General features: G+C 46.6%; 1 protein-coding gene across 7 annotated transcripts in view; it reads left to right on the top strand.

Moving 5' to 3' along the window:
- The window catches only part of LOC134487428 (NACHT, LRR and PYD domains-containing protein 12-like), a 310,626-nt gene that overhangs the window by 230,434 nt on the left and 62,467 nt on the right, over window positions 1-17,725 (top strand). For 4 of the 7 annotated variants that reach the window (XM_063289229.1, XM_063289226.1, XM_063289228.1 and 1 more), the window contains exons 3-5: window positions 1,225-1,263; window positions 6,655-8,314; window positions 17,430-17,507. The exons of the other annotated variants lie outside the window; for them this stretch is intronic. In XM_063289229.1, coding sequence (XP_063145299.1) covers window positions 1,225-1,263; window positions 6,655-8,314; window positions 17,430-17,507 — 1,777 coding nt within the window. The remainder of the gene's footprint in view (window positions 1-1,224; window positions 1,264-6,654; window positions 8,315-17,429; window positions 17,508-17,725) is intronic. 7 annotated transcript variants of the gene reach the window in all.

Below are 17,725 nucleotides of genomic sequence, written 5' to 3'. Positions count from 1 at the left end.
ATTTTTATGAATTCCTTTCTGTCTTTTCCCTTTTTCCTTTTCCTTGAGTTGCATTACAGCTGTGCCAAGCAACTGGCATTGGCTGCTCTCCCAGCTGTGACTTGTGGGTTGACTCCTCTTAGCCACCCTTTAGCTACCTTAGCTTTGGCTGGTGTTTTAGTATTTTCAGCCAAGTTCTGGTTCCTGCTATCCCAAACTTCTGAAGGGACTTTAGCATCTCATAGACGTTTAGGCCTTTGCTAGATGGGGAAAAGTTCATTCCCAGCTGCCAGATAGCTGTTGTTATTGCTCTTTCTCTGCTTAATCAGATTTCAGCTACCAGTACATCTGAATTCCTCCCCTCGTTCTCCAACACTGACAGTCACTCACTGCACACTGCACAAGCCAGCTTGTCCTGGCTTTTGAGCCAGTTAGCCTTGAGGAAGTGGCTGGGGTCCTTGGGAGGTTGAATCCTTCCCTCTTTTAGATCCATGTCCCTCCTAGTTGGTTAAGGCCTCCCAGGAGACCACATGTAGCTGAATCCAAGAGTTGGTAAATGCTTCTTGATGGGAGGGGATGATTCCACCTGCTTGAAAGGAAGTGATGGTTCACCCTCTCCTTAAGAGCCATCACTGGATCCAGTGGTACTGGACAGTTTTTGTCTGGTCTACAAACTTTCCATTTTAGGGAAGGTTCTTGAGAATGTGGTAGCCTTGCAGCTTTGAGCATCCTGGAGGAAACAATTATCTAGATCCTGTCCAGTTGTATTTCAGGTTGGGATATAGCTCTGAGATGGACTTCATGGCATTTATGGATGGCCTCTGACAGGATCAGGACATGGGGAGTATATCCGTCCTAGCCCTCCTTGATCTCTGGATGGCCTTTGATACCATTGATCATGATCTCCTTTGGAACAGCTTAGAATGGTAGGAGTGGGGGGAATGGTTTAATGGCCATTCTCCTCCTCCTTCCAAGACTGATTCTGCAACCCAGAGCTGGGAGAGAGGGCAGGGGCATGGTTAGCTAAGCCTGGTAATTTTCACGGTTGTGGGCCATTCAAGCCTGCCTATAAAAGAAAAGGGGGAGAGAGGGAGTTTATAGAAAGTCATAGGAACTATTAGATAAGAAAACTAATATACGTAGTAAATATAGACATCCATAGAAGTTATACCGACAAGTATTTGCCTATTTTAAAAACCATGCTTTTTTATAGTCTGAATTTCACTAATTCCAGTCCATCTTCAGTTGCAGATGTTGATGCTCACCAATTGCCAGATTCATCAGGTAAGGCAGAAACCATTCAAAGGATCACTGAATTATGTTTAAAGCTGATTCAGCATGATCAGGGCCTCCCCTCCCCACTCCCCAACTGTGCAAGAAGTTGTCATAAGTACTACTCTTCCCCAAAAATGGGGAAAGCTCCAGGGTGGTTTTTGCAGTGCTGACCATAAAGAGGGAGGGAGGACAGACCTAAGTGGTTTTTGCAGCGCTGACCATAAAAAAAGGAAACGAAAGGAAAGGGAGGACCTAACCTTCAAATATTTCAAAAGATTTTGTAATCTCATATCTGTTGGTACATGTGAAGCATGTGCAGAGTGCTGGAAAGCATTTAGCACGAGAGATCAGAAAGAAAACACCGGGCATTTCAGCGAAAAAGTTGTATTCAAACAAAACATAGAGAACATAAACAGTTTCTCATCCAGTTTCCTGGATGGGTCAAAATCCTTAAATACAAAAAGGCATATTTACAAGCTCACACACAGGCGCACACGCGCTGAGCAAAAAGAGCTGCTGCTGAGCTGAACAGAAACAAACTAAAACCACTGGCAGCAAGTCCAGGCAAGTTCCCCAAGCATGCAGGCAGCTTTTTCCTTATTTGGTCATCCGACACTTAACCTTTTCCACACCCCAACCTGAGAACAATGAAGCCTGACCCTTTCACCCTGCCGAACAATTAGTTACCATGGTACCAGGGCATTTCTGTATCCTTGCAGAATAACAATGATATACCAACAGTATCTGTTGGTTAACTAATGAATTTGATGGAGAAATTTCAGCCCTGAATTTAGGGTTTTTAGCTGTTGTATTATAATTGCAAATTAAATTCTGAACTTAGAAAAAAACCCTAAAATATTATAATTTGTACCAACAGAACAGTAGAAAAAGAGAAACCAATAATAAACAAAGGGAATATATGTAGTCTTCTCTTAGTTTTACACAGAAGCTTCAACAAAAGGTGGCCATATTACATTATAATTGTCTGTTCATAGTCTCTGTTTGTATGCAACTTGTTCAGAACTTGCAAGTAACCTGACGTCTTCAGTCCATTGGCTAATTGGGGCTATAAATGTATCTTTCCAGTCTTGAACAGCAAATCTCCGAGTGATAAGGATGGCACAGAGAATCCATTTCTGTTGTCCAGCTATCAGTTTCCATGTAATAGGTAGTAGTTCAAAAAAATATAGCCATCCCCAAAAGTTAAGATCCATCTGAAGTCAAACTGGTGCAACCTGTTCTCAAAATATAATAATTTTAGGACATCGCAAAAAGGTACTGTATGTTTAAAGGACACATTATTACATCTCCAAAAAGGCAATGACTTTGGTTCCTTTTCTGTACAAATCTAATGGGGACCTATAAATCCAAAATATTACTTTATGTTGAATAAATTATATTCTAAGATATATATTAAAATTTTTGATACAGATGTTAAGACAATCTTCTGTTGTCAGATTAGATTAGATCTCCACGTATTTATCCCATTCAGTTTTTAAAATGTACATATCATACTGATTTATTGGAAATGAGTATTTATGAGAACTAATTGTGGGATTTTAAGTTCCGTAAGATTTAATGATCTCTTCTAATCATTTATGTGTCTCTGAAGCTGAAATGCTGCAGGTCCAAATAGATGTTGTAGCTGTAAATATTGCCAGTGGAATGCTAAAGTAAAAGTATACTGTATATTATTCTTTAACAAAGGAAATAATAAAAAACCATCATTATCATTCCGTAAGTAGTCTAAAGAAAAAAAAGCATCCAAATTTTCCATATAATACAGTTTTTTAAAAATCAGTTTTAAGGTCTGGATTATTGCACTGCATTAATTTAGCATAAGAAAAAGGATCAAAATGCCATTTTCCAGAAACAGTATACCACAATTTTCAACTTGACGTAATAGTTGAAAGAGTTACGTCTATTATCTCTTATGTTTTGAAGGCAGTGCCATCTAAGTAATTAAGAATGACATATATGAATATTCCAAAAGGGCCTAGGAAGGAGAATTTATACTGCATGAAGTTGCTCCAAATTTGGTATGATCAGAAAATATGCATAATGGTATAATTCAAAATTTGGGAAACCCAAACCCCATCATTAAGTAACAAATATATCTTTTTCAAAGATAGTTTGAATTGAAGAAGCCCATAGAAATTTACAGAAGAACATATTTAAATGGTGGTACATCTATCATCTCTATGTGTGAGTGACTGTGTCTGTGTCTCTTTCTGTGAATAAAACAATAAACAATCCACACAAAATGTAAAGTATGCTGGGAATTACCTTCATTCTGAGAATATTTACCATATCCCAAGGGGGTAAGGTTTAAAGATTTCCATCTATCATTGTCCACAGAAACATCTTTATATAACTTATTAGTAGGGCAAGGATTTCTATGACCTAAAAATGTTAGAAATATGCAAGCATTTATGACCGTAAAACCATTTAAATATAACCAATTAAACCAAAAATATGACTTTACAATTTTTCTGAAATTAGCACCCAATTTTTAAAAATCTGTGCTTACACACACACACACACACACACACACACATATTAAAAGGTTTATTCTTCTTCACTTCCAGTGCAGAAGTGCTAATACTGCAGGAATCAAATGAACATTTTGAGAGTAAAATGGTCATCCCTGGATTAGTTTTCATTAACAGCAGAATTGCATTGGATGACCACGTGCATCTTGAGGTTATCAAACTCAAAATTCCTTCTGTTGTCCACCAGTATGTTCTTGTATCTGGAGAAACTCCATTTGACATCACAAGAGGTTATAGGTGTTGGAATTATCAGGGGTCAACTCAGCATTGTCTCGTAAGCATAAGGGGATCTCTCTAGCAAACACATCTCTATTGTGCTTGTGGGATGTCACATGGGTCACCTGATTTCCCTGTCCTCTTCCTCCTTGGGCTTGGGGATTAACAGTCTCCATTACCTTTCTGGCACACATGCAAGCAGGAGGTGCTGCAGGAATGCAGCCCTCCCCCAACCATCCTCTGCTACCAAGAACAGTGATGATTAAGTGCTTTCTACTATGAACCTACCTGCATCCAGATCTACTGAATAAAAGTAAGCTATTTCTATTTTTTTCTTCATCTAACTACAGTGTGAAGACTGAATTTATTTCTGAACATAAGCTTGATGTGCAAGTTCCTTTTTTGGTTCATGCTTCTACTCTTCAAGATTGCTGTTTGCTGCTTGGAATTCTTTTATTAACATTTAAAAACTCCATCAATAGCAAATTTGAAAAAAGCAAACTCATCTGGAGAAAATTCTAGCTCGAAGTCTTCAAATTTTGCTTTGAGTCCATTTAGAACATTACTTATTTTGCAAAGTGTTGAATAACCCAGATTAGATTGCAGCACTCTTTGCAGTTTATCACTAATTTTTTCAGCCACTTTCCCCTTTGCTTGCTTTAAATCACTCTCAGTTTGTTTTACAATGTTCAGTGCATCACTGAGTTCCATTCCTACAGTTTCAAGGTGGGTGTGTCGTGACTAAGCAAGAACCACGCTGAGATGAGGAATAGGTCTCTAGTGTTTTATTACTGCTATTGTAGACAGAAAATCCTACCAAACTGAAGAAGCGTGGGAAAACCCAGACAAATAAACCCCAAAAGTCAAGTCGGGTCTGTTCTGGGTTTCTTTGAATAACAGCTCAAATTATCTAAACTACACATGCGTTTTCCCCCCTGGATAGGGGCCCCCTCCTGCTCACCATCAGTACTCATGACAGGGTGATTGCTCTTGATAATCCACTGAAGTTAAATCCTATATATGCTAATTTTCCAGCCAAGGTTTCAGAAAAGGAATCTTGCACAATCTTGATGGAGGAAGATTCACAACAGTCAAATTCTTTATCTGCTGCAAGGAAGCATAATTTGTGAAATAATACATAGCTGCATCCAGCCAAGTCCTCCAACATGTCATGACAGGTTGGGGAGGGAGAGCCAAAGTAGGAGCAATTTCTTTGAACTTTGTACTCAAAGTGGAGCTTTAATTAACATTTTTTTCGCATTTGAAATTATCTACATCAGGATAGTTGCTTCGAATCTCTTTGGCCACTCTGTGTAAACCATGTGCAAGGCATGTGATATGGATCATTTTTGGATAAAGAAGTTTAAGTCCCTTGGCTGCTTTAGTCATGTATGGAGTGGTATCTGTTACAAAGAGAAGGATATTTCCCCTTTCTACACCATCCAGCCAGAGTAGTTTCATAGAATTGTCAAAGAGCATAGCAATAGTGGAACTGTTTACTTTTTGTAGAGTTTCACATGTTAGAAGAAATACTTCACCAGGCTTGTCACATTTCAGATGCCAGTGATAACACTGACTACTTATCTTCCTTTTACATCACTTGTTTCATCTATTGAAACCCATAACTTATTGTTGTCAACAGCAGATCTTATCTTTGCTAACACATATTCATAGCAGGCAGAGATGTAATTTTTCCTTACAGTTGATTCATTTGGAATCGGGTGACTGTTGAAATCAGATTGCAGCTCTCACATGACTCCACCACCTCGAACACACACACACCTGAGTTGGGGAGCAAATAAGAAAAAGAAAAAAAATAGGCAAATTCTCAGTCTTTTTTTCAGGCCTGGTCAGGGAAGAAGCCTCTGCCTGCTGAAGTCATTTTTAAAAAGGTTGTTCTCCCTCTCTTACACACACACACACACACACACACACAGCCCTGAGTTGGGGAGCAAATAAGAAAAAAAACCAGGCAAATTCTCACCTTTTTTTCAGGCCTGGTCAGGGGAGAAGCCTTTGTTCTCACCTCTTTCTCTTTCTCTCTCTCTCTCTCTCTCTCTCACACACACACACACACTTCCCTGAGCTGGGGAATGAATAAGGAAAAAAAAGGCAAATTCTTACTTTCTTTGCTGGCTTGAACTTGCTAGCTAATCAGGAAGGTTGCCAATGACCAAAATATGACATTTGTTACAAAATTAAGCAGAAATATAACACCTTTAAAATGTCAAAATATGACTTTTCAGGTAAAATAAAAAGCATCTAATTCTCACCAGATTACTCTAAAACATGTTTCAACTTATAAATTCAAATAAAAGTTCCAGAAAAAATATGACATGTCACAGAAATCCTTGCTCTACTTATTAGTATTTAATGCAGTTATTTGAGAAATACTATGTGGAACAAGAAGAAGCAAATAGTTAACACATGACAATTATTGAATATATTAACAAATATTTGCCTATTGACCTCAATTCTGACTTAGACCAATTAACAAAATATCCTGCACCTTCCTTCAACACATTAATCCAGAGGGTGGATGAGGGTGGCTCTGTGGAGAAGATCCACCTAATTTAGTGGCTTATGCAGGACTTACCTATCACACTTCTAATTTGATTCATCCTTTGTTTAGATTACAAAAGCCACGTTAAAAAAAAAATTCAAAGAATGGAAGATCCTAATTCTATTCCTGGTGAATACGTGCCCCTAAACCAGAGATACTCAAACCTAATCATCCTAGATTATCACCGATCTGAAGAGGAGAGAGAACATGAAATCATGGCGACAGGAAGGAAACATGCTGAAATCATCAGCAAGAGAGCCAAGTCTTCCACCAGCATTGAAAGGTTATTTAACCCCGATAAACATGGACTAGCTCCACAAGTTGTTGTGTTGCAAGGAGCTGCAGGAATTGGAAAAACCACAATGGCAAAAAAAATCATGTTTGATTGGGCTTCTCAACAACTTTACCAGGACAAATTTAATCACGTTTTCTATATTTACTGTAGAGAGATGAACCTCCGTGCAGACTCAGAGAAGAGTAGTATTGCAGAGATAGTTTCAAAACAATGTCCCAACACTCATGCAGTGGAAAATGTCAATCGAAACTTAGTGAAGAATGTGGAGAAGCTTCTGTTCATAATTGATGGGTTTGATGAGTTAAGGTATTCCTTTGATCAGTCTCAAGACTATTTTTGCACTGATCCCTGGAAGAAGGAGCCAGTGAGAATTCTTTTGAGCAGTTTATTTCAAAAAAAGCTTCTTCCCGAATCCTATCTTATAATCACAACAAGACCAACTGCTTTGGAGAAGCTCCATCGATGTTTAGAGCACCCACGTTATTTTGAGATCTTGGGGTTTTCTCCAAAGGAAAGGGAAGAATATTTCTACAATTTTTTTGAAAATAAAGACCAAGCAGCTCAAGCTTTCAGATTGGTTAAGCAAAATGATACACTTTTCACCATGTGTGTCATTCCCCTTGTGAGCTGGATTGTCTGCACAGTGATGAAACAAGAGATAGGGAGAGGCAAGGATCTCCAGAAGACCTCATACACCCTCACTGCAATCTATATGCTGTATCTCTCCAGCCTGTTAAAGTTTCACCAAAAAAAATCCAAGCAGGATGTCCAGACAAATGTGAAAGGCTTGTGCTCTTTGGCTGCAGAAGGAATCTGGAAACAGGAAATCCTGTTTATGGAAGAAGAAGTCAAGAAGCACAGCTTAGATCAGGAAGACTCCCTCCCCCTCTTTCTGAATCAGAACATCTTCCAAAGAGACATTGATTGTATTCAAACCTACAGCTTCATTCACTTAAGCTTCCAGGAGTTTTTTGCTGCTTTGTTTTATGTTCTAGAGGAAGGAGAGGAGCAGCATTCTGAAAATCTGAATAAAAATTTGGAGACCCTATTAGAAAGACATACATCTTCTAGACTGGATTTTGCAGTAGGATTTCGCTTCCTCTTTGGTTTTTTAAATGAGGAAAAAAGAATGATGGAGTTGAAAAAAGAATTTGGATGGAAAATTTCTCCTAAGAATAAAGTGTTCTTATTAGACTGGATGAAAAATAACATTAAAAAGGGAAGTATTGCTTCCCGTTTGCAAAAAGAAATGTTTACTTACTTATATGAGACACAAGATGACAATTTTGTAAAAAATGCATTATATGATATCACTAAAATAGATTATCAGTGCGACTCAGGTATAGAATTGATGATCCTGGCCTATTGTGTACAACACTGCCAGAATTTGGAGGATATCTCTGTTCATGGAGAATTATTTTCACCAGAAAATGAGTAAGTGTTTTTGAAAGTTTATAGCCTGTTGGGCATTTAATTCAGTTTATGATCCTGCCACCACTATTCCCTAACCTACTCTCTCAACTGTAGTAATAGGCCAGAAAAATGCCACCTTTTGCATATGCATAAATGTCTTTGGGCAGCTAAGTTAGGGAGGGGTCTCAGTCCTTAGCAGTTAAGAGGTGGCTTGGGCTGGGTGAGTGTGGAAGGACCATTAACTAAAAATGGGCACTTGTCCATGGGGGAGGGGGGGCAACACCAATCAGTCCCCCTTGGAGTTAAAGAGCCTGAGAGTCATATGAACAGGAAGTGCTCAGCTCAGCTCTGGAACAGAGAGCCAATTCCTGTTGAGATCTGAAGGCTGGAACAAATGTAAATAAACAAAGAAATAAAACGACATTTTAAAAACTTGATTATTTTATACATAGCCCAGCACTGACAGTCTTCAGAGATGGATTGGAAACTTACTTGGCCATAGCAAAGCCCAGGGTCTTCCTCCCTGTTGACTAAAAAATGCTGCATTCAATACCCTCAAATGTTCCCTGGCACCGCATCTGAAAGTTTCATTGCCTATAAATCTTTCCAGCTTAAATGGCAGATAACATAAGAAGGTGCTTCTGTAATAACTGGAAACTTCTTAAGCTCCTCTCTTTAAATTTGGTCATTTTAAAATTAGTCATTTCTAGAAGCAATTGACTATATAGTTTTATCGGAGAATTTTAATTCAAAACCTACCTCCCTTATTTCCTTCTATTAGAGAAAAATATCTACATTGAAGTCAATGTTCACAAGAATAAAACCATTTTAAAAAACTGAAAAAAGAAGCTTTATAGGAGATTTATAATCTCAAATAAGAGGATGTCATGCGCTGCCTACCTCTGAATAATGCTCAGACACTGGCTCGGTGGAACAGGCTCTGGTTTATTCATAGCGTAGGTACAGCATCGGGAAAAAAGCTGAGAGTGACAGGAGCGCGCCAGTGCGGGGTTTAAATACCCCGCGCCGGTCAGCGCCCCCTCACTCGCGGTCACGTCACCCCCCTTTGTCCAATACGTTGACCTGCCGGTGGGTGAGGGGTTGCGAGGCCCCGCTGGCGTTCCGGGATCGCCCATCATCGGTTTCTCTATTCCTCCGGTGATTGCTTTCAGCTGGGCGATCTCCGTTGTATTAGCGCTGATGGCTTGGGTGTGTTCCGTGATCCGTTTAGCTATTGTTTCTTGACCGTTAGTCGTTATGGGTTGATGGCTACTTATCTTGAGCCCCTTCCCCTGTTTCCTTGCTATTGTCATGTGTGCCATTGCGCTGATGACTTCAGCTCAACGGCACTCATGACATACTGCCCCCTGTCCGAATAGTGCTCCCCCCCCGGTTTTCTGGTTTTTTTTTTTTTTTCTTTTTCTTTTCGTGGAGCTGTCAAACGGCACTTTTTTTTTTTTTTTTTTTTTAAATTCCCGCCGGAGTAGTTTTCGCCCCTCCCTTTGCTCCTCCCTCTACCACGTGCCTTCCCAGGGTGTGTCCTAGTACGCATGCCCAGGTCACGCCCTGGCGTGCGCATGCTCCGGCCACACCCTGTTTGTTTGGCTCAGTTAGGCGAGGAGAGAGGCGTGGCTGGTCGGGTGCTTATCAGCTCCAGGTAAGGCCCTTCTTTTTTATTTAAAGTGCGTCACCTTTGTTATTTGTGCTCCTGGGCGTTGCCCCCAGGTTGCCCTGTTGACTTGCTTGCCACTCCCCCGTGGGCCCGGGGCGGGGGGAGGGTGCTGGCGAACGCTTGTTACTGCCTCGTGGGCCCGGGGCGGGGGGAGTGAGTCCCGGGGGGGGGAGGTCCACCCAAGTCGTGGGCTTGGGGGGGCCCTTTCCCTTGGGGCACGGTAGGCAGGGGGGGCCCGCGGGGGAGGGGTTTTGCAGGGGACGGCTTGCTAACCTTGGTTTTGGCTTGTCGGGGTATGCTCGGTGAAAAGCCCGGGTCAGGCCAGGCGCGTTAACGTTGTGCGCCGCCACCTATTCCGGGTGGGGGAAGTGTTTCCACCTGACCAAATAGTGTAGAGTTCCTCGTTGCTTGCGGGAGTCGAGTATGTCCTTTACGTCGAAGTGATGTTGCCCGTCGATCATCACCGGTGAGGGCTGTGGCGTGCTTGGGTGCCATCGAGAGGTGGTTGCCGGTTTCAGGAGGCTGGTGTGGAACACCGGGTGGAGTCTCCGTAGGTTGTGTGGCAGGTCCAAGCGTATTGCCACCGGGTTCACTATTTGCGTGACTCGGAACGGCCCGATGTACTTAGGCCCCAGTTTTTTCGAGGGTTGGGGGGACTTTATGAATTTGGTGGATAGGTAGACCATATCCCCCGCCTGGAACGTCGGTTGTTGGCGCCGGTGCTTGTCGGCCTGCTCTTTGTAGGCTGCCTGTGCATCCTTCAGCGCCGCCGTGATTATTGGCCATGATTCCGCGATCTTCCGTCCCCAATCGCTAGCGTCCACCTGGGGTTCCGGGGGTTGAGGTAGCTCCGGTATGGGGACAAAGTCGCGCCCCGAGACTACCTCGAACGGAGTTTTCCCCGTGCTCGTGTGGACGGCGTTGTTGTATGCGACTTCGGCGAACGGGAGCAGTTCAGCCCAGTCGTCTTGGTGATAGTTGGTATATGAGCGTATGAATTGCTCTAGGGTGGCATTGAGGACCTCTGTGGCTCCGTCCGTCTGGGGGTGCCAGGCAGTGGATAGGGCCTGTTGGGTCCCCGTCAGCTTTAGGAAGGCCCGCCAGAATTTAGAGGTGAACTGTGTGCCCCTGTTGGTCACCACACGTGCGGGACATCCGTGTAGCCTGTACACGTGGATGAGGAAGAGTTTGGCTAGTTGTTGTGCGGACGGGACCGACGTGCAGGGGATGAAGTGGGCCTGTTTTGAGAAGTAATCCTTCACCACCCAAATGGCCGTTTTCTTCTGGCTGGGTGGGAGGTCCACTATAAAATCCATAGAGATTTCCTCCCATGGGCGGGAGGGTTCTGCCACCCATTGTAATAGCCCCGCGGGTTTGCCTGGTGCCCGTTTGGCCCTAGCGCACGTTGGGCAGGACGCTACGTATGCTTTCACGTCTCGCCTGAGCGCGGGCCACCAGAATTGACGCCGTGTTAGGTGTAGGGTCTTGAGGAACCCAAAGTGTCCCGCTTGCTTGGCGTCGTGTGACCTATGCAAGATCGCTTGGCGTTGCGAGTCCGGGACATAGATTCTGCCTTCCCCCCATGCCAGGTCCTGTGCCATCGTTACCTTGTCGGGGTTTGCCAGGAACCAGGGGTCGGTTTTGAGGGCGGCGGCGATGTCCGTGCGTATTCCCCCTGGTAGTTGCGGTTGGCTTCGTCTGGTCGCAGGTTGTCCCGCCGTCGGTTGCGCCGTAGAGTCGAGCTGTCTCCGGGCGCCGCTTCGGGTGGTTACGGCCATCCCCAGTTGCGAGGCGGATAGGACCGTCCCAATGGTGTCTGGGGCGGGCTCTTCGTCTTGGGGCAGTCGGGAGAGGGCGTCGGCCAGGAAGTTCTTTTTGCCCGGCATGAACTTCAGCTGGAAATTAAAGCGGCTGAAGAATTGGGCCCATCGGACCTGTTTTGGGCTAAGGCGTCTGGGCGTTCATAGGGCCTCGAGGTTCCGGTGGTCGGTCCAGACCTCGAATGGTTGGGTGGCTCCCTCGAGTAGGTGTCGCCATGTTTCTAGCGCCGATTTTACCGCGAAGGCTTCTTTCTCCCAGACGTGCCATCGCCTTTCTGTCTCGGAGAACTTCCTTGACAGGTAGGCGCATGGTTTCAGGAGTCCCGTGGGGTCCTTTTGGAGTAGGATGGCCCCCAGGGAGAAGTCTGAGGCGTCGGCTTGGACCACGAACGGCCGTTCTGGGTCCGGGTGCGCGAGGATTGGCTCCGTGGTGAACAGCGCTTTCAGCTTGTTGAATGCAGTCTGGCACGCGGGAGTCCAATTCAACACTGTGCCCGGGTTCTTGGCACGTCGGGTGTCCCCCACCCCTTTGGTTTTGAGGAGGTCCGTTAGGGGGAGGGCTATCTCTGCGAACCCCCGGGCGAATGACCTGTAAAAATTCGCGAAGCCGAGGAAGCTCTGGAGTTGGCGTCTGTTGCGGTGGCGCTCCCAGTTTAGCACCGCCTCGACTTTTGCGGGGTCCATTTCTATGCCGTCCCCGGAGATTCGGTACCCCAGGTAGTCTAGGCGCGCTTTATGAAATTCGCACTTTGTAGGCTTGGCATAGAGCTGCACCCTTCTGAGCTTGTCGAGGACTTGCCTGACTAGGGTCACATGTTCCTCGTGCGTTTTTGTGTAGATAAGGACGTCGTCGATGTAGACAAGGACCCCTTTGAACAGGTGTTCATGCAGTACCTCATTGATGAGCTGCATAAACACCCCAGGGGCCCCCGCGAGTCCGAACGGCAGCACTTTGTACTGGAAGGCGCCTAGGGGGCAGTTGAACGCAGTCTTCCATTCGTCCCCCTCCCTGATTCGGATGCGATAGTACGCCTCGCGAAGGTCCTATTTGGAAAAGACTTTGCCCGTGGACAGGTGGGCGAGCATGTCCTTCACCAGGGGTAAGGGGTATTTGTTGGACAGGGAAGCCGCGTTTAGGCCCCGGTAGTCGGTGCAGAGCCGTAGGGTGCCGTCTTTCTTCTCCCGGAATAAGACGGGGGCTCCGACCGGTGAACATGCTGGCTCTATGAATCCCCTGTCTAGGTTTTTATCAATGAACTCCCGGAGGGTTGCCATCTCCTTCGGGGTCATCGAGTAGATCTTTGGTCTAGGTAAGGGGACGTCGGGCAGCAGGTCGATCCGGCAATCCGTCTTGCGGTGGGGGGGTAGTTGGTCAGCTTCCGCCTCTCCGAAGACCTCGGAGAAGTCGGCGTATTGTTCCGGTAGGTCTGCTATGGTAGCGGCGTTGTCCTGTGTAGTCGCCTCCACTCGTCCCACAGTGGGGTTGGTTCTGCCCGCTGGAACTGGTGCCCGATACTCGCCGTCGCCAAATGTGAAGGTGCGGGTCTCCCAGTTGATGCGCGGGTTGTTTGTCGTGAGCCATGGCATCCCCAGGACTGCGATGGGCCGTCCGATGTGAGTGACGACGAACGATGTGCGTTCGGTGTGAGTGCCCATTGCAGGGTGACCGGCTCGGTTTGCAGCGTAGCTGGTTTCCCTCCCGCTGTAGAGCCGTCCAGCTGGTGGAATGCCAGCGGCGTGGGGAGGGGGAAGCAGCGGAGGTTGAGTTTGGCGACTAGGTCGGGGTGGATGAGGTTTTTTGAACACCCCGAGTCCACTAGTGCCGCGGCCATGGTGGCTCCGTTGCCGGCAGAGAGTTTAATTGCCGCCATTATTACGGGGCTTTCGCCGTTCCGTCGAGGTGGTCCGCGCTGCTGTCCCACCGCCTGCCTCGCAACACGTTTCAGGGCAGGCGGGGAGCTTTTCCCGCCGGCTGGTCGGGGTCTACGTTGTCCTCTTCCCCCCAGTAGGCGTCCCAGCCTTCCTCTGGTGTCGCTGTGGCCACGGTCATTTGGCGGTGAGGGGGCGGCCCCGGGTTAGGTGGTTTGGGGCTAATTTTCGGGGTGGGTTTAGGCGCACTGGTCGGCGGTCGGTTGGCGAAGCAATCCGCCGTCTTGTGCCCTAGTTTGCCACACTTCCCGCAGGGCTCCCGATTGAATTTCTTCTTTGGGTATATGGGGCCGGCCATCCCCACGTGTGGTGCGGGTACCTTTTTGCAGGTATAGTTTGTGTCTTCCGTGGTTGTCATGAGGAAGGTGCGGTGCGCGTGTTCGGCTTTCCCCGTGAGGTGGATCCACCCGTGCAGCGTTTCTGGGTCGTCGCGGTAGAGGGCCCATTGGAGTACGTCGCGGTTGAGCCCCCTTTTGAACATTTCCAGCAGGGTGGTCTCGGACCAGTCGCTGACCTTCCCCGCGAGGGCTTTGAACTCCAGGGCGTAGTCTGGGACAGTGCGTGTGCCCTGTTTAAGTCTTTGGAGTGCGCTTTTCGCCCTCACTTTGGCTAGTGGGTCTTCGAAGTAGTTTTTCATCTCATTGATGAAGGCGGGGAAGTTGGCGAGGGCGGGGGAGCTGGACTCGTACAGTTGGACGTACCAGTCCGCCGCCCTGTCTTGTAATTTGATCGCCACGGCGGCGATCTTGTCCGCTTCGGAGTCGTAGGAGTGTCCGTGCCTCCCCATGAACTCCCTGGCGTTCGTTATAAAGAACGACAGTTTCGTGGGGTTCCCATCGAAGAAGATGGGGAAGTCCTTTGGGGCCCGGGCATTTTGCGCGGCCCTTCCTCTCGCTTCCCGGCCTGTGGTGTCGTCCGCCTGGGCCGTCTGCTGACCTTCAGCTGGCCCGTGGGGGTTCGGTGCTTCGCTCGGGGTGTGGGCCTGTGCGGGGACGTCGTTGGGCGGCGCGGGGGGCATGAGCGACTGAAGCATGGTCCGGAGTTCCTCCAGTTGGGCCCGCATGGCCGCGAGTTCAGCTCGTGCTTCCTCGTCCACGGTCCGCGCCGCCGCTGGGGCCGGTTCCGTCGGTGTGTCGGGGGTGGGTTGCCGGCGGGGTTCATCCTCCCTCTGCCGTTGGTCTGCTTCCTCCGCCATCTGCTGGGTGTTTCCGTCGTCCTCCGTGCTGACCGCCGTTGGGCTGTCGCTCCACGCCCGTTGCTGGGGTGCGATGTGGGGCGCGGGGTCCTCCGCTGGTTTCGGAAGGTATGTTGCTCCTTCCCGCGGTCGGGTTGCCTCCGTCGCCATCTCCCCTTGGGGTTGGAGCTGAGGCTCGGGTTGGGTCGGGTGGGCGTCCATGGCTCCGGGAGTCCGCGGTGCCTCTGGCCTCGGTCGGTCCTCCTCTGTTTCTTGCCGTGCAGCTCGCCCTCCTTGTCCGCGTCGCTCCGGCTTCATCTTTCTGGTCTTCTCGCCGTCTATTCCTCCTGCGGCTCGTTGTCGTCCGGTGGGGCTCGGCGAGGCTGAGTTTATGACTCTCAGCTTTATGTCATGCGCTGCCTACCTCTGAATAATGCTCAGACACTGGCTCGGTGGAACAGGCTCTGGTTTATTCATAGCGTAGGTACAGCATCGGGAAAAAAGCTGAGAGTGACAGGAGCGCGCCGGTGCGGGGTTTAAATACCCTGCGCCGGTCAGCGCCCCCTCACTCGTGGTCACGTCACCCCCCTTTGTCCAATACGTTGCCCTGCCGGTGGGTGAGGGGTTGCGAGGCCCCGCTGGCGTTCCGGGATCGCCCATCATCGGTTTCTCTATTCCTCCGGTGATTGCTTTCAGCTGGGCGATCTCCGTTGTATTAGCGCTGATGGCTTGGGTGTGTTCCGTGATCCGTTTAGCTGTTGTTTCTTGACCGTTAGTCGTTATGGGTTGATGGCTACTTATCTTGAGCCCCTTCCCCTGTTTCCTTGCTATTGTCATGTGTGCCATTGCGCTGATGACTTCAGCTCAACGGCACTCATGACAGAGGAGTAGATTGAGAAAGGAAAGGAATTCCAGTGGTGTGACTTGGACACAATTCTGGAGAGAATATTTTATCTGCTTCAGGACTGAATTGAGAGAGGGTCATTAGCCCTTTTCCAATCTTGTTGGGATAATTGTTATATTGAATGAACTACAGGATTAATGTTTAAGGCTTCTCCTATGAAGCTTTATGTTTTTTCAGTTTTTAAAAATGGTTTTATTCTTACGAACATCGGCTTCAGTGTAGATTTTTTTTCTCTAATAGAAGGAAACAAGGGACATTTCCTCTTTGTAGTCTTCAGCTGCTTGACATCTGTTGGAGATGAAGCTGGCTGAAGAGTTCTTTCCAGAGTTCAACCCCTTCCTCTGCTTTAGCCACAGTGGTGGGCTCGTGTTCTGCTCAGACCCTGCTTACTACAGCTGCCAATTGGTGGATTTCCCTGCTTATTTATCCCTCCCATCTGTGACTGTCCTGACCAGGTGATGCAGAACAGAAACCCAGACAAGTACAAGACTCAAGGGCTTTATTGCCAGGTTGTAAACTTTCTACTAATAGCCGGGAATCAAGTGACTAAGAGAGCCTTTAAACTTTAGAATGTTGAAAGGATCCATAACTTGTCTTGTACCTTGAATCACCAGAGTTTTCTGTAACAGTCCAGTGTTCAAGCAGCAGAGAATCCATGAGCCAGTCTGAATGTCAAGCCTAGGATCTGCGGGCTGGAGGATCACATAGCACCAAGGGCTGACGTGACTTGATTAGGTGCATTGCTGCCCTCTCCTTCGAAGGAGATGTGCTGACTGCTTTGCTGAACCCTTCATAGCTCCCAGTGTGTTCTTGACTAGGCTCCCTGCCAGAATCTGCTCCCTCATTATCTGAATTGGGCCTCATCTGCTCTGACTCACTGGCCCTGAAGCTGTCACAGGTGCCTGATTGCCTGATTGCTTTTCAAGCCGACAATCTGTCTGGGCCCCACTTCAACCCCAGTCTCAGAAGAGGGATAAAATCATAACAGTGTTAGGGAGGCAAGCATGAATCCATTACCTGTGGGTGGGCCTTAGACAACACTTACCTAGACCTTTTCTACTAGCCCTCATCCATTGATTACCCCTCATAATTGAAAATGATGGATTAATAAAAGGAAAAATAACACACCACAGCTTTTCCACTTTTCCTGTCACCTCCAGTAGAAAAAATGACAAGTGACAGCACTCTGTCAACTTCATATTCCTAATAAAAGATCAGTCTACCATGTAAACTTGTTTTTTAGAAATATCCTGTCTTTCCAGTGATTTTGTACAATAAATTTTTTTTTTTTAAAGTGGCCACGGGAGGCAGTAATCAGTGACCAGCGGGAAGAAGGCATTCCTGCCACAGTTCCCAATAGCCACTTGGAGCAGAGATGTTTTCCTAAAATAAAGGAAGCTCAGCCAGTGATCTAGAGAGTCCCACTTGTTTGTAATTCCTTCAAGCGATGCTCTGTAACCATTTATGTACAAAATGGTCTTTTTCTACTACTAATTTCCCATACTACAACATGAGTACATTTATTTCTGGTTACTTTACAAATGGACTGGAATGAATGCCAATTATATATTGAAAAAGTAGATGAACTGGAAACACTGAAGTCAAAGTCTGAGAGCAGAAATGTCTTTCCCCTTTAGGGAATGGAATTTGGATGAAAGATGTATGGAAGACCTCTTTAAAGCACTGATAGAGCTGAGAAACCTAAGAAGCCTGGGGTAAGAAACTGCTTCCATTTTATCCTAGATGTTATTGATACAGAAACCAATACATAGTATTAGTGGTTTGCATATTGCCCTAAACATTATTGTTATAGAAGTCTCTCATCAGTTTCTCCTGGTCAACAAGAGAGGAGGCTTTGCTGGGAGTTCTTGCAGCCTGAGATGGAGCTGGATGATAACTGAGACATTGAGAGAAAAGGAAACAGAGTTTGGAA

Source organism: Candoia aspera, chromosome 1, assembly GCF_035149785.1.
Source record: "Candoia aspera isolate rCanAsp1 chromosome 1, rCanAsp1.hap2, whole genome shotgun sequence".
Lineage (NCBI taxonomy): Eukaryota > Metazoa > Chordata > Lepidosauria > Squamata > Boidae > Candoia > Candoia aspera.
The sequence above is the reverse complement of the archived record's forward strand: the minus strand, read 5'-3'. Positions and strand labels throughout refer to the sequence as shown.